The 17,410-nt window shown below is 46.0% G+C and overlaps 1 protein-coding gene across 1 annotated transcript in view; it reads right to left on the bottom strand.

The window, feature by feature from the left end:
* The window catches only part of GPATCH8 (G-patch domain containing 8), a 100,808-nt gene extending 86,183 nt beyond the window's left edge, over window positions 1–14,625 (bottom strand). Inside the window, exon 1 of the mRNA XM_066628167.1 lies at window positions 14,475–14,625. Within this exon, the coding sequence (XP_066484264.1) occupies window positions 14,475–14,519 (45 nt within the window). The 5' untranslated portion in view covers window positions 14,520–14,625. The remainder of the gene's footprint in view (window positions 1–14,474) is intronic.
* Window positions 14,626–17,410: the final 2,785 nt, after the last annotated feature.

Below are 17,410 nucleotides of genomic sequence, written 5' to 3'. Positions count from 1 at the left end.
TCTCACCTCCCATTGTCTAACAGCACTGCATCAAAAAGTGACAATAGCCTCAAGTCAGGCAGGAATATAATATTCATTATAAGTCTTATAGATCTGAAAGGGGGAAACTTTATGAGCAATCCGTTTCAAGTTTAAAGCTGCAGCAGGACTATGGAGGAGTCTCCTCTCCTTTCTGACATTACTTCATATTCTGCCTGCATAGCCTGATCAAAAGAATAGGGCAGAACAACACCTGACACTGCAGCACTTCAAATAAAGATGTGTCCCTTGCAAGCCATTTGTGCATAAAACTTGCAAGCACAGAGAAAACTGTATAACACAAGAGCACCATTTGGGGATGCAGCCTGCAACATACCGACTTAATATAAAGCTCAATAAAGTTCTGAGGGTATACAACATCTTCCTAAAGCTAAGGTTTCTACAGTCCAGCCAAAAACAAAAAAAGGTTGGGGAGGAGTCACCAAAGGAACCTAATATGGGCAAAAAAGGCACGGTAATTAAATTGGGGAGGGGTTAACATTTGCTACTGATCAATTAATTCAGTTATTAGCTGCTCTAGCACTCGTTTGGCATTCTGGCAGCAGAAAGGTAGATGGGATGCTGAAGTCTTGTCCACATGACAGCTTATCTTGAGATAACAGTTTCAAAAGAACCTTTGGCCTCACATCTGTTTGGACAATCCAGGGATGGTTCCCAAGGCTGCAACAAGTTCAAAATAAGGAGATGAACTCTGAAAGAATCTGCCTTGATTCTCCTTGCTAATGAGGAACATGAGAAGGAAGTTATCTCTTGTGGGTGGGTTCAAGGTCTCTCAGAGAAAGAGAGCAGCCTATGAATTATGAAACACAGACAGAGAGAATGTCTGAAACATACTGGAATTCATCCTCCCTTTACAGGTTGTTCTCAGGATAACAATAATTGATTCAGTCAATGGATTAAGTATAAACACATGAGCAAATGGGGTTGCAAATTCCCACAACCTCCATCTTCCAATACAGGAGGAAAAATGGTTTTTCTGAAGTCTCAGCACAGCATGCTTCTGATAAATAAGGGGGATGGGTACAATTTTTTGATGCTAGCATCCAAGCCCCTGTTCCCCCAACAGCCTGTGGGGCATATTCACATCCATCAATCCTTGGACTCTTCCTCACAGAAGAAAACAAGAATGAGTGGGACTAGGATATTGAAAGCATGTGCAGATAGTACATACAAAGGATACATTGATCGCCATGGGTTATCAGGTCAGAAAATAGACTGGACACTTCACAGTCCGAGTAATAACAATTTAACCTTCAGCACAGCCACAAGGTAAAGTAGGTTAATGAAGGATGAATCAGACAGCATCCACTTGACTGGTCACCTGTAAAGACTAAAAGTTCCAGCCAGAAGCTTTACTTGCATAGGAAGTTGTTTCTTCTCTGTCCAATTACTAAAGACCAACTTTGATAGGAAAAAGATGAAAACAGGTAAGTAAATTTTGTGATTTAAGTTCAAAAGGCACATCAAACCATGCGTTTTTTAAAAAGAAGGGAGAGGCTAACCTTTAAGAAAAAAACAAACATTTTCAAACTAGGCAACAAATTTTGCAAGAGATCAAATGAACAACCAGAAAGCTGGCCACTTCTGATGAATTATGCAGAAAGAATGGGCATCCGCAACAGAAATATTGACACATTATTCATATTGTCTCCATTCTGCCTGTACAGTAGCAGACAATTTACAATAGAGGTACAGGCTTGCAGCAGTAACACAAGCTTGTTATATTCCATAAGTACCCATCATTCCCATCATTATTTAATGCCATCAGTGCAAAACAATCTTTACCAAGGAAAAAAAAAACCTGAACAAAGGAAAAGATTCGTGTACCAAGGAGTCTGCACCGAACATCAACAATGGGGGAGATAACAGAAGGAGAGGATGAACAGGATAGGCAAGGGTAACAAGGCATGAATATGAACAGACACAGTTACGCGTATGTGCGTAGGGCAACATTCAGAGTTCTTTGCTCTGGTGGAGGAGTAACTTCAGATGCTACCCATGGTCATAACGCAAAAGTTAAATTTTTTAAAGGCTCTGAAAAACGGGACAAGAGATAGCATCACTTTAGTCAGCAATTCTCAGCCAATGTGCCATGAATGATCTGCAGGTGTGCCACGGAAATCTGAGGGCGGGTCATTTATTAATAAGGCCATTTGGGGATGTGAGCCCCCCTAACTGCAGTGCAATGTGACTTGTTGAAAAACAGATGGAGTGCCTTGACAATTTTAGTGCCTTGTCAGTGTGCCATGAGATTAAAAAAATTGAACATAGCTGACTTAAGTATTCTGAGAGGAGGTTTCAGGCTTAAGGGAGAACAAGGTAAAGATGTTTAAGAGTGCGCACAACACCCTAGCCTAAAAAAGTTAAGATTAACAATGAAAATTTATTTTAATATCAGAAGGAACAAACAGCAGATGAACAAAGGACAATTAGACAAAGAAAGAAAAAGTATGCTAGGACAAAGATAGTAAGATTAAAGAAGCAGAATCTTTGCATCTGTCTTCATTACGGAAAATGGAGGACAGACAGATATGCCTCAGTTATGATTTTCAGGGCAGGAATCAAAAGAACAGAGTCATAAAGGTAACAAGAGGATATTCTAGGGTTTATTAAAAAAAAATTAAAAATCCACTGGATCCAGATGGCATCTTAAAAGAACGTAGATAAGAAATTGCTGGTATTTTATGTAAAACAACTTCTGTACCACAAAACTGCAAAGAAAGCAACATAATATTACTAAAAAGGGACAGGGGAATCCAGGAAATTACAAAACAGCTTAACGTGCGTTCTGAGTAAGTTAGTAAAAAGCCTTATTAAAGATTAAATTATAAAGCACATAAAACATCTTACTAAAAAAGTATCAGCAAGGCTTCCCTAACGTTTTAGACATTCTTGATAATGTCAATATGTATGTGAAGAGGAGTTATCCGGTTGACATTGTCTACTTGGGCTTTCAAAAATATTCCAAGGAAATCATCCTTAACAGACTGAGTAAGTGTAACAGTCATAGAATAAAAGGACGGGTCGTCTTATGGTTTAATATATAATTAAAAATGATTAGCAGAGAAAAAATACATGGACAATTTACATCTAAAAGGGTAGTGACCAACCAGAAAACAGATCAGGGTCATGGCAAATAGCTTAAGGAACTAAACTCAGCATGCAGCGGCTGTGCAAAAGGTGAATTCCATGTTAAGAAAACTGTTGAAAGGCATTATTAGGAAAGGGACTGAAAATAAAATAGCCTATACTGTCAAGCCTTCTACAAATCTACTAGTACATCCTCACTTGGAACACTGTGTACCTGCTGGTCACCCACATCATAAGAGACACTGCAAAATAACAGTACAGAAAAGGGCAACTAAAATTGTCATGGGCCTGGAGCACCTTCCCTATGAGAAAGGAAATATTTGGGGCTTTTTGGTTTAAAAAGGAAAAAAAATGGGGAGGACATTTATGATAGAGGTTTATAACATAATTCATAGTGTAGGAAAAGTGATTTTTCTCGTCTCTCACAATACCAGAATGCTGAATTATCCACTAGAATTGATTTGCAAAACAAAAGGTAGACAAACAAAAGAAAGTACTTTTCATACCACACCATTTACAGAATTCACTGCCATGCTATATAGCAATGGTCACTAATTTAAATGGCATTAAAAGGGGATTAAACAAAACCACACAGGAGGAGCCGATCACAGGCTGTTAGCCATGATGGTATATGGCAATGCCTCCATGTTCAGAGGCGGTATACCCCTGAATATCCCCTGCTAACTGGGCCAGAGACACATTTTCGAGTGTTGTTCCTCTTATATTTAGCAGGGGAAGAGTGACTGTCCCTCTTCGCACCAGCACAGTGTCTTTTCTAGTGGCTGTTTGCTGGTATTCTTCTGCATCTTTATAGGTTGTGAACCCTTTTTGGAGTCATTTAGGGTGCAATCCTAACCTACTGACTTTACAAGGTGGTTGTAAGCTTAACAAGATAATACACGTGAAATGTTTAGTACTTGGTTGTTGGCAACCTTCAGTCTCGAAAGACTATGGTATCACGCTCTGGATGGTGGTTCTGGCACAGCGTCTAGTGTGGCTGAAAAGGCCAATTCGGGAGTGACAATCCCTTCCACACTGGGAGCAAGTGTAGTGTGTCCCTGGTCTGTCTCCCTGGCTATGGGCCTTCCTTCTTTGCCTCTTTGCCTCAGACTGTTGGCCAAGTGTCTCTTCAAACTGGGAAAGGCCATGCTGCACAGCCTGCCTCCAAGCGGGCCGCTCAGAGGCCAGGGTTTCCCACTTGTTGAGGTCCACTCCTAAGGCCTTCAGATCCCTCTTGCAGATGTCCTTGTATCGCAGCTGTGGTCTACCTGTAGGGCGTTTTCCTTGCACGAGTTCTCCATAGAGGAGATCCTTTGGGATCCGGCCATCATCCATTCTCACAACATGACCAAGCCAACGCAGGCGTCTCTGTTTCAGCAGTGCATACATGCTAGGGATTCCAACTCGTTCCAGGACTGTGTTGTTTGGAACTTTGTCCTGCCAGGTGATGCCGAGAATGCGTCGGAGGCAGCGCATGTGGAATGCGTTCAGTTTCCTCTCCTGTTGTGAGCGAAGAGTTCATGACTCGCTGCAGTACAGAAGTGTACTCAGGACACAAGCTCTGTAGACTTGGATCTTGGTATGTTCCGTCAGCTTCTTGTTGGACCAGATTCTCTTTGTGAGTCTGGAAAACGTGGTAGCTGCTTTACCGATGCGTTTGTTTAGCTCAGTATCGAGAGAAAGAGTGTCGGAGATCGTTGAGCCAAGGTACACAAAGTCATGGACAACCTCCAGTTCATGCTCAGAGATTGTAATGCAGGGAGGTGAGTCCACATCCTGAATCATGACCTGTGTTTTCTTAAGGCTGATCATCAGTCCAAAATCTTGGCAGGCCTTGCTAAAACGATCCATGAGCTGCTGGAGATCTTTGGCAGAGTGGGTAGTGACAGCTGCATCGTCGGCAAAGAGGAAGTCACGCAGACATTTCAGCTGAACTTTGGACTTTGCTCTCAGTCTGGAGAGGTTGAAGAGCTTTCCGTCTGATCTGGTCCGGAGATAGATACCTTCTGTTGCAGTTCCAAAGGCATGCTTCAGCAGGACAGCAAAGAAAATCCCAAACAAGGTTGGCGCAAGAACACAGCCCTGCTTCACTCCGCTTCAGATGTCAAAGGGGTCTGATGTGGAGCCATCGAAGACAACAGTGCCTTTCATGTCCTTGTGGAAAGATATGATGATGCTGAGGAGCCTGGGTGGACATCCAATCTTGGGGAGAATCTTGAAGAGGCCGTCCCTGCTGACCAGGTCGAAATCCTTCGTGAGATCTATGAAGGCTATAAAGAGTGGCTGTCGTTGTTCCCTGCATTTCTCCTACAGTTGTCTAAGGGAGAATACCATATCAGTGATGGACCTGTTGGCTCGGAATCCGCACTGCGATTCTGGATAGACGCTCTCTGTAAGTACCTGAAGCCTCTTTTGTGCAACTCGGGCAAACAGCTTTCCTACAACGCTAAGAAGAGAGATGCCGCGGTAGTTGTTGCAGTCACCCCTGTCGCCTTTGTTCTTGTACAGCGTGATGATGTTTGCATCCCTCATGTCTTGAGGTACTCCACCTTCTCTCCAGCAAAGACAGAGGATTTCATGCAGCTCAGTGACAATGATCTCTTTGCAGCATTTTAGGACTTCAGCAGGGATGCTGTCTTTTCCTGGTGCCTTGCCAAAGGCAAGGGAGTCCAGGGCCACGTGAAGTTCTTCTACGAGGGTCGCCCAGAAAGTAATGCACCACATTTTTTTTCTTCAACAATTATTTATTGAACACAATGAAACTTACACACAAGAAAGAATGATGTTTCTTCTACACTCCCTATTTTTCCACGTAATCTCCATCCAGTTCTATGGCCTTCCTCCAGCGAGACACAAGGGCATGTATGCCCTGTCGGTACCACTCCTTGTTCTGGTCACAAAGCCATTTCTGCACTGTGCGAATCAACCCTTTGTCATCCTCAAAATGTCTTCCGTGAATGGCATCCTTTAATGGCCCAAACAAGTGGAAGTCTGAGGGAGCTAGGTCAGGGCTGTAGGGTGGATGGGGTAACACAGTCCAACCCTGTTTAGTGATGATCGTTATCATGTTGAATCAAACATTCACCTGGGTTGTTATGGCGCCGAAGTCGCTGGAAGCGCTTCTTGAGTTTGGTTAATGTCTTCACATAAGCTTCAGAATTAATGGTGCTGCCTCTTGGCATCACATCAATGAGTATGACGCCCTCACAGTCCCAAAACACAGTGATCATGACCTTACTGGCGGAAGCAGTTGCTTTGAATTTTTTCTTCTGTGGAGATTGAGGATGACGCCATTCCATCGACTGTCGTTTTGTTTCGGGTTCAAAATGGTGAACCCAGGTTTCATCACCTGTCACAATCCTGGACAAGAATGCTTCCCCCTCATCTTCAAAACGTTTCAGCAACTCAGAAGAAATGTTTTTTCTGAGAGATTTGTGGTCCACCGTAAGACTGCGTGGAACCGATCGTGCACACACTTTTGAGTAATTAAGAGCACAGATGATTGCATCCACACTTCCTTTGCTGATTGACAGCTTCAGCGCCAACTGCCTAGTTGTTATGCGTCGGTCCTCGCGAATGAGCACATCAGCAAGCTGCGTCTTGTCAGGTGTGACAGCCATGGATGGCCGCTCCGAACGCTGCAAATCTTGGAGCTCTGCCGAACCGCCTTCTAATGGCCTCACCCTCTGTGCCCAGCGACTAACTGTACTTCTGTCGACCGCAGATTCTCCATAAACTGTACATAAACGTTTGTGAATGTTCCCAACAGTTTATTTCTCCGCAGTGAGAAATTCAATGACAACACGCTGCTTGTAACGTATATCACTTACAGACGCCATTTCGAAACACTGCTGCAACTTCACTACTGCTTCTTGCTGTCTGAAGAAACCAAAAATTTGTGTGCGCACTCCTGAAAATTCAGATAATGTATATCTAAAGTTTCGCATTTGTACCATTACTGTAGGCTGAGAAAAAAAATGTGGTGCATTACTTTCTGGGCGACCCTCGTAGGATTGGTTCACTGTCAAGCTCCTCCAACACAGGCAGGCACTCAATGTTGTTCAGCGCTTCTTCGGTGACTACATTTTCTCTGGAATATAGCTCAGAGTAGTGCTGCCCCCAGCGTTCCATCTGCTGCGCCCGATCCTGGATGACCTCGCCTGCTGCAGACTTCAGAGGGGCAATTCTCTTCTGTGTTGGACCTAGGGCCTGCTTGATACCATCATACATCCCCTTGATGTTGCCCGTGTCAGCTGCTATCTGTATCTCGGAACAGAGCTGGAGCCAGCAGTCGTTAGCACATCTCCTGGCAGCCTGCTGGACTTTGCTGCAAGCAGCTCGGAGGACCTACAGGTTGCGCTCACTGGGACAGGCCTTGAATGCTGCTTGAGCTCTCCTCTTTTCCTCAATGACTGGTGTCAACTCCTCAGAGTGGGCTTCAAACCAGTCTGCCGTCTTGTTGGTCTTCTTGCCAAATATGGACAAGGCGGTGTTGTAAATGGTATTCTTGAAATGTTCCCATCTGTTGGATGCGTTTGCATCGGCCGGGCCTGGAAGAGATTCCTCAAGTGCTCGTGCAAATTCCTCCACTTTCCTCTGATCCCGGATCTTGCTGGTATCAATGCGAGGTCTTCCTTCCTTTTTCGTATGATACAGTCGCTTTGCTTGCAGTTTCACTCTGTTGCACACCAGGGAGTGGTCAGTCTCGCAGGCAGCACCATGATAACTGCATGTGATCTTGATGCTGGGAAGACTGGAGCGTCTGGAGAGAATCAGGTCGAGCTGGTGCCAGTGCTTTGATCTTGGGTGCCTCCAAGAGACTCTATGTTGGGGCTTCGTGTTGAAGAACGTGTTGCTGACACAGAGACCGTGATGACAGCAAAACTCTAGCAGGCATTGGCCATTTTCATTCATCTTCCCAGTGCCGAACTGACCTAAGCAAGTGGGCCACGAACTGTGATCAGCACCAACTCTAGCATTGAAATAGCTGAGGATGAACAATAGCTCTTTTACAGGGATCTTCTTGGTAGTGGTGGCCAGGTCATCGTAGAATTTGTCTTTGGCTTCTGCTGGAGACAACAGAGTCGGTGTATAAGCACTGATGAGTGTGACAGGTCCTGCTGATGACTGGAGCTGCAGGGACAAAATTCTTTCACTTCCCACAGTAGGTGGGATGATGGATTCCAGCAGGGTATTTCTGACTGCAAAGCCAACGCCATGTTCCCTGGTTTCGTTTGGTGGTTTTCCCTGCCAGAAAAATGAGAAATTTCTCTCCTTGACAGATCCGGAATCTGGCAGCCTTGTCTCTTGAAGGGCGACGATGTCCATCTGCAGTCTGCTCAGCTCCATATCGATGACAGCAGTTTTGCGTGCGTCATCTATTTCTTGCAGGTCATCAGAGAAGCCGGGTGTCATTGTCCTTACGTTCCAGGTGCCCAGTTTTAGGGCAGGAGTTTTCTGTTTTCTGTTGCATGGTGCAGAGTTGTCGATCCGCTTGTCGGTTTTCACCCTAAGCCCCATGCACCCCATGAGGTTAACGGACCGTGGCAAGGCAACACCTTACTGGCTGGGGACTGCCCAGCTTAAGGCGGGCGGTAGCTGCCCAATGAGATGCAATGATCTCTCCCACCGTCGGAAGCAGCCCCTGGCGTCACGCTCTACGCCAATCGAGCGAAGACTTATAACCGGTAAACTGCTGCTTCCCGTGTTGTGCCGACGCCGTATGGCGAAGTTGGAGTGTCCTCTCCAGTGCGCGAAGCCTGGATAAAGAAGGTATGGAGGATATGCTGTTACCCATGCAGCAAATCCCCCCTCTCCACGTCGCTGGAATGGTCCAATGGAAAGGCAGAAGCCAATACGGTTGGTTCCAGCAGCGGCGCAGGAGTTGCCAGAACGTGACTGTGTTCAGCCATGAACTGCCTCAGGGACTCCGGCTCCGGATTTTGCCTCGAGGTTGACTCCTGAAGCCTTTTCCATAACTGGATGTAGCCACAAGGCAGTGGAGGTTTGGGATCAGAGTTTTCCTTCTCTCAGATGAGCTGCCTTCCCAGGCTGACCAGTCCCATCTACCCGGTGGCTGTTTAGTCACCTCTTACGGCACGTACAGCCAAACTGAGGGCCTGTTCTTATACCCGGCCCCTGGGGGATGACGCAGGAGTGGAGGGGCAGAAAGGAAGATTGTGGAAGCAGGGATGGAGCTAATGGAGGGTTGTTTAGTACTATATTAGGGTTAAGTATTTGCAACTGTGCTTTCTGATATTTTATACTCTTATTTTCATAAAAAATCTAAAGTAACAGTCGACAGGAAATTGAGAGAGACTGCTATGCAATAATGGAGGGTTGTTTAGTACTATATTAAGGTTAAGTATTTGCAACTGTGCTTTCTGATATTTTATACTCTTATTTTCATAAAAAATCTGAAGTAACAGTCGACAGGAAATTGAGAGAGACTGCTATGCAATAACCATGTTTTAATTATTTAACACATAAAACTAAACAGCAAGCCACAGCTAGTTCTTTAGTCTTTATAGAAACATGAATTGGTGCATACTCTGTATGTACATGCTAAATTCCAAGACCTAATGCTTATACAGTCATGTGTCTGAAGACCTGCAGAACAACAATTATTTTGTTAGGCTTGGTTCGGCCATCCTGTCCCTGCACTATCATTTTTTTTAAATTGCATACATGAACATAAAAATGAGCAGTGGCTCCCAGCAAGTACACTGGACTTCATAACTGTACAGGCCACAAATTAACCTCCAAGATAAGAAGACTCAGAGCTAATCTACATGACATCTTCTGTTGGAACAAGTTGCACATTTCTTGATATTTTGTTTTAATAAATAAAGATTAAGACTGGGTACAAAACGCTTCTTATTCAGCAACATATCACTCCCAAAACCAACCACAGATATTTAAATCACACCAGATAATTTGCGGTAAACACAACATAGGTTTTATAGACACACACATGTTAAATATTCTCCCATTTCCCCCTACCCCCACAGCACATCCAATGATAGCTATATAAATGTCTCATCTTGGCTTTCTCCAAGCAGAGTCATAAATCTTGGGGATCAGTTAGAAAGAAGGCACAAGCAGAAATAACCTCAAATGAACAGGCCACAACAAGAATTACTGAGACACTGCAGTATCCAAAATCAGAAAGAGTCAGGACAGAAGACAAGGTATTTCAAGAAAATCTAACCACTACCATCATCATGCCACAGAAGTTAAAACAGCATTGATGTTTTCAAAGACAGCAAGCATCCAACAGACTGCTGGACCTAGTAGACCTAGGTTAAATTTCCACTCAGTTAATTACGTGGTCCTCCTCAAGTCTGAGTAACAGCAGTTGCAAGGACTTGGGGAGGACCACATAATTAATTGCTGATTGGAAATTTAACCTAGGTCTACTAGGTCACAGAAAACATGGAAATGATATGTACACTTTAAACTTCAACCATTCATTTGCTAGCAAAGCCCAGTCAGTCTACTATTTTTCAAAATTGACTGTTTATGGAAACCATATTTTGAAAAGCTTACTCTCGCTCCATCTGCGGGAGAAGTGCAAAAAAAGAGAGGCAATTCCCCAAAGAAAGGGGATAAGGGTTATGTCAAACAGACATGGCTTCTTCAGATCCAAGACAATTACAGAAATAAAGCCCTGGCGCGCTTTTTCCTGCAGAAAGCACTTCAAGATAACTTTTGAATACATATATCTTGCATCTGATCCCCCATCCAACTTACGTTACAACTATAATAAACAGCATTTTCCATGCACTGTCCCAGTTACCTAGAAGATCCCTAAATCTCTCTTAATCCAGTTGCTTGATTGACTGCTATTTTCATACATCTCTAAAAGAGGAGCTTCAGTCTGAAAATATTTTTAAAAGATGATCTTGAGCACCACTCGGTATTCATCCCTTGAACCAAATTTACAATACTGGGATTCACAGTAGTAATACAATACTTTCTTTTCAGGCTACAAAAGGGTTTGTTTTTGTTCAGAAAACAGGAAAAATAAACTAACATTTCTTTAATTGTTATTTAATGTTTCCACAGTGCTACAACACTATAGCGAAGATACTAGAAACTAGCAAATTCTGAAATTTTTCAACAACAGGACACTGAAAAGAACATATGGCCAACATAACAATTTTGCATATGGGCATATATTTCAGACAAACCTGTGTTTGTTTACTATGGCTACAAGAAAGGTCAATCAAGAGGCAATTTGCCAGACCCTCAGTCAAGACCGGAATGATTGGCACCTGCCCTATATTATATAACATTCATTTTTTACTATAATTTTCCTATCAAATCAGACCATCACTGTGTGATTCCAGTGATCTTAACCATCTCAAACACATACTAGAAAAGTCAACCACTGCCCCTACAGCATATGAAAAGCAGTAAGCTCATTAGGTGGTAAACACCTTCTAATTTCACGGGTTGTTTTTTTTGCAAATATGCATTCTAGACCAGTAATAGGAACAAACAAAGTCACAAGGAAGATTCACAAGCATGTAAGAGGTAGAGGTAACCTGGGGGAGGGCAAACTGCACCCCCAAGTATGGAAGGAAGTTGTTTGCTTCCCTTGTCCTTTCTGACTCAGAGCATCAAGAAATTAGAGTTGTGTTCTTTGGAATATCACATATGCTTAAATGTGAAGAGAGATAATGCCCCCTCCTCTTGTTAGTCAACCAATGTGATCGAATCATTGTGCCTTATTTTTTTGCATGCTCTCCATATATTGAAGGCTTGGTGGGAGAAGGAATGACATCTGTATTTTTCAAAGTATTCTCCTTTATCTTAAAATTTAAGTATTGGAGACAAGCACTAGGAATTATTTTGTAACTACCTCTTTTTCCCCAGCCCAACACAATAACTTCTACTATAAGTGGATTTCCTTTATATCACCTCACCTCCCCAAAATACAAGAGGGAATTCCTAGATCAGGGGTCTCCAAACTCTGGCTGGCAGGCTGGATCTGGTGAACCTGCATTTCAGGCATGGCGAAGAAGTGGCAAAACCTTATCGTTCCATACCAAAGCCTTCCTATTTTCACACCTGATCTTTGCAGAAAGCTGCTCTGGGCAGCCGCTTCCCCCAGGAAATTGGGATGCAGAGCCTTTTGGGGTGCTAGGCAGCAGAAGTGGCTGACTGGTACAAGTTTCTGCAAATATCTGGTGCAAACATAGGAGGCTGCAGCATGGAACAGTAAGGCTTTGCCACTGCCTTACAACCTGAGATTGTTATGCCATGGTTTGGAGGCTCCTGCTCTACATAATAAATCACAATCAATCCCTTCACTAAAAAAATTCAAGACTAAGTGGTTATCATTATACTAAGCTGTGAGGAGGAAATATGAAGAAGCCCCATTCCCATACTTAGATTTCATATTTAGGGCTGCTGAAGTCAGATTGTAGGGGGCCATGGGACAAAGCCTATTACTGGCCTCCATGATTCACTGGGGCTCTCCACACAGACAATTAAAAACTTCCCCACTGACAAATGGGGGGGGGATTTTCAGTAGCAGCCTCTAGGTTTTGCAGAAAGATCTCCTGCCACCACTGTGTCCTGTCCCCATTCAGTAATGGGGGCACAAGGTGGGAAGGTGCTGCTGACTTCTGACAGCAACAGCAGCTGCTTTTTCCTACCATCATTGACTGCTGGGCTTTCTCCCAAATACCCCTACATCACAGCAGGAGCATTAAGACACTGACTACTGGTCAATGGGGAGGGCTGGAAGAGGTGCTACTCTATCCACCTCTTGACCCGAAAGGTGCAATTGTAGCTGTTCCTCCTGCTTTCCCCACCACCCAATTTAAGCACATCTTAGAGGGCCTGATAATGATGCAGGGGCCTTTGGACAATGCTCCCATTTGTATAGGGGGTGCAGACCTGGATGAAGCAGCAGCAGCACAAGTTTCTCAGCAACTCTCACTATTATTAGAACTAGTACAGCATTCGACCCATTTGAGTGTCTCCCCCAACAGATACACAATTCTAGTCAGTTCCTGAAATGACCAACCCCTGACACTACTCCTAGATAAAATATCACCCCCAATATGCAAAAACTTGGCCAAAGGTAAGGGGACAGGTGTGACACATAGACTAGCCCAGTGTTCCTCAACCTGCAGGTCAGGATCCCAATAGGCTCGCAAAACCTCATTTTGGGGGGTCACAGAAAACTTTCAAAGCCTGTGTAAGAGAGGGCTTGGATCCAATCATAGGGTCAGGGCACAAAAGAGGTTGAAAACCACTGCTGGCTTCACAGCCATTTCCTTCCTTTAACCCATTCCAAGTGCGGAATTTAAAAGCAGTGACCTCCCCCTTCTCCAGCTTTCAGTTCATCTGTGAAATAACTAAAGGAGAAGATTTTTTTTTTTCTAAAGAAGAGCATATGCCCTGTGCAGGCTCTAAACTCCAAATGCTCTGAACTGCAGAATGGCAAGTGCAAGAAAGAAAAAAAAGAGCATCCCCTTCATCCTACCCAAACCTTGACTTGAAGGGGACCGAAAGCCCAAACCTATGCACGTCTACTCAGAAGTGAATCCCATTAGAGTCAATGGGGCTTACTCCCAGGAAAGCGTGAATAGGACTGCAGCCTTGCAGCCCAATCCTATGTCTGTCTACTCAGAAGCAAGTCCCATTACAGTCAATGGGACTTACTCCCAGGAAAGTGTGGAGAGGATTGCAGCCAAAGAGGCATCCTATGCAGGTCTACACAGAAGTAAGTCCTACTATAGTCAATGGGGCTTCCTCCCAAGAAGGTGTGGACAGGACTGCAGCCTCAGAGCCCAGTCCTACGTAGGTCTACTCAGAAGCAAGTCCCATTACAGTCAATGGGACTTACTCCCAGGAAAGTGTGGAGAGGATTGCAGCCAAAGAGGCGTCCTACGCAGGTCTACTCACAAGCAAGTCCCATCAGAGTCAGTGGGGCTTCCTCCCAGGAAAGCGTGCACAGGACTGCAGCCTGGAGCCGCAGGCGCAGGGCTGAGAACCAGCACCCCCCCTTCCAGCCCAGGGGGGGGGCAGAGGCCCGGCAGCCCGAGCAAAGGGGCTGCGGGAGAGGCGGGGGCAGCATCGCCCTCGCTGTCCTCACCCGTCTCCCCGCGCGGGGTTCAGCAGCGGCGCGCGGCGCCCCCCCCAACAGCACCTTCAGCCCAGCTGGGTCGCCACCAGCCTCGCCCGGTGCGGGAGGGGGCGCCGAGGGAGAGGCTGGGCGAGGAGGCCGGGGCGGGGCGAGGAGGCCGCCCCCCACCTCGGGGACGAGGGACAGCGGGCTCCAGCGCCTCACAGGCGGCACGGGCCTCCCCGCGGTGGGCGGCGGTTACCTGGAAGTCCCTGTCCTCGTTGAAGCGGGAGAACCTGTCCGCCATTTTGCTTCGCTTCGCCTCTACCTCAGTCAGTCAGTCAGGAGACAGCGGTGAGAACGGGCCGTGCGTATCCGACGTGCGCGCACCCGACATGACGCTGCTCCCCAGCACCACACAGGCGCGCGCACTCGCTAACCCGGCCACACTCAGGGCAGGAACACGCATGCGCAAGCCTCCTAGCCCCTCCGCCTCCGCGCTCAGCGTCCCCGACCGCTAAGGGTCGCCCAAGAGTCAGCGGAGTCGCTCCGCGTTCCCTCAGCGTGAAAACCACTGAGATGACAGCTTGCGTCCGGTAGCCGTAAGGCTGGGAAAAGGGCTAGAGCGGCAAAATCACGACTTCCTGTTGCAGCAACCTTCCACGTCCCTCTCAGAGCGGAAGTGGGCGTTGCCCCGAAAGAGTCAAGGAGAATCATGATTGGTCCGTGGCTTATTTTCCCGCCTCCTCTACAACAAAACGCACTATAAGGACTTAAGAGGAGGCCTGCTGGGTTAGGCCAAAGGCCTCTCTAGTCCAGCCTCCTGTATCTCACAGTGGCCCACCAGATACCTCAGGCAGCACACAGGACAGACCCTTGCACCTGGCATTCTGAGATAAGCTACTTCTAAAGCCAGGAGGTTGCACATACCCATCATGGCTTGTAACCTGTGATGCATTTTTCATCCAGACATCTACCAATCCCCTTTCAAATGCATCCAGGACAGATGCCATCACCACATCCTATGGCAAGGAGTTCCACAGACTAATTGTATGCTGATTGCTGGAAACCAACCACAGCAATAAGGAAAGCTCAGTGGGAAGGGGAAAGGGGGAATGAGACACAAGAAATGGCCCAATAGAGCTTGATAATGAATGGAAGAAAACAAGGAATTAAAGGGAACTAACTGGTGGGAAAGAAAAAAAATAAAGGAGAGATCATTAGCTGCCAAATAGAGATTGATAATGTAAAAGAAGAAAAGAAAGCTCAGTGTGGCCAGTTTGACCCTAATAACTTGAGAAAAAATGAAATAAGACACAGGTACATAGTGACCAAATTAAGCCTGATAATAAAAGACAGAAAAGATGGAAGAGCCATGTGGCACCAGATTGAGCCTCATACTGTAAGAAAGAAGAAAATAATAAGAGAGAGCTATATGGACTGCTTGAGGCTGATAACGTAGAGGGGCGGAAGATGGGGAAAGCTCTGTGGTATAGAAAAAAAAGAATAAGACAAAGATACAAGGGGGCTGTATCTGCGGATCCCATATCTGCTGTTTCAGTTAACCACAGATAGGGCTTCCCCGGGTCTCCCTATGCCTTTTAAGGCATTAAACTGTCACTTTTCGTTTTCATAAAAAACCAGTAGTGTTTTTTTTACTACCAACAGTCACTCTGAATCTGGCAGACAGCGGGTGGATGAGTGTGACCTCTGCCTCAGAAGACCCTCTGGAGGCAAGGGAAGCAGAGGTCACCTTGCCTCCCGAGGGTGGGGTTCATAGCCCCGGATTCACATATCTGCGGTGAGTTTTGGAACGGACCCTATATGTAGTGGCATATTGAGCCTGCTAATATAAGAAAGCCAACGCCATGTTCCCTGGTTTCGTTTGGTGGTTTTCCCTGCCAGAAAAATGAGAAATTTCTCTCCTTGACAGATCCGAAATCTGGCAGCCTAGTCTCTTGAAGGGCGACGATGTCCATCTGCAGTCTGCTCAGCTCCATGTCGATGACAGCTGTTTTGCGTGCGTCGTCTATTTCTTGCAGGTCATCAGAGAAGCCAGGTGTCATTGTCCTAACGTTCCAGGTGCCCAGCTTTAGGGCAGTAGTTTTCTGTTTTCTGTTGCATGGTGCAGAGTTGTCGATCCGCTTGTCGGTTTTCACCCTAAACCCCACGCACCCCATGAGGTTAACGGACCGTGGCGAGGCAACACCTTACTGGCTGGGGACTGCCCAGCTTAAGGCGGGCGGTAGCTGCCCAATGAGATGCAATGATCTCTCCCACCGTCAGAAGCAGCCCCTGGCGTCACGCTCTACGCCAATCGAGCGAAGACTTATAACCGGTAAACTGCTGCTTCCCGTGTTGTGCCGACGCCGTATGGCGAAGTTGGAGTGTCCTCTCCAGTGCGCGAAGCCTGGGTAAAGAAGGTATGGAGGATAGGCTGTTACCCATGCAGCAAATCCCCCCTCTCCACGTCGCTGGAATGGTCCAATGGAAAGGCAGAAGCCAATACGGTTGGTTCCAGCGGCGTCGCAGGAGTTGCCAGAACGTGACTGTGTTCAGCCATGAACTGCCTAAGGGACTCCGGCTCCTGATTTTGCCTCGAGGTTGACTCCTGAAGCCTTTTCCAGAACTGGATGTAGCCACAAGGCAGTGGAGGTTTGAGGTCAGAGTTTCCTTCTCTTAGATGAGCTGCCTTCCTAGGCTGAACGTCACGTGGAACTTCACGTAGAACTTCACGTAGAACTTCACGTGGCCCTGGACTCCCTTGCCTTTGGCAAGGCACCTGGAAAAGACATCATCCCTGCTGAAGTCCTAAAATGCTGCAAAGAGATCATCGTCACTGAGCTGCATGAAATCCTCTGTCTCTGCTGGAGAGAAGGTGGAGTACCTCAAGACATGAGGGATGCAAACATCATCACGCTGTACAAGAACAAAGGTGACAGGGGTGACTGCAACAACTACCGCGGCATCTCTCTCCTTAGCGTTGTAGGAAAGCTGTTTGCCCAAGTTGTACTAAAGAGGCTCCAGGTACTTGCAGAGAGCGTCTATCCAGAATCGCAGTGTGGATTCCGAGCCAACAGGTCCACCACTGATATGGTATTCTCCCTTAGACAACTGCAGGAGAAATGCAGGGAACAACGACAGCCACTCTTTATAGCCTTCATAGATCTCACAAAGGCTTTCGACCTGGTCAGCAGA

Source organism: Tiliqua scincoides, chromosome 5, assembly GCF_035046505.1.
Source record: "Tiliqua scincoides isolate rTilSci1 chromosome 5, rTilSci1.hap2, whole genome shotgun sequence".
Lineage (NCBI taxonomy): Eukaryota > Metazoa > Chordata > Lepidosauria > Squamata > Scincidae > Tiliqua > Tiliqua scincoides.
This window is presented reverse-complemented; position numbering and strand designations above follow the sequence as displayed.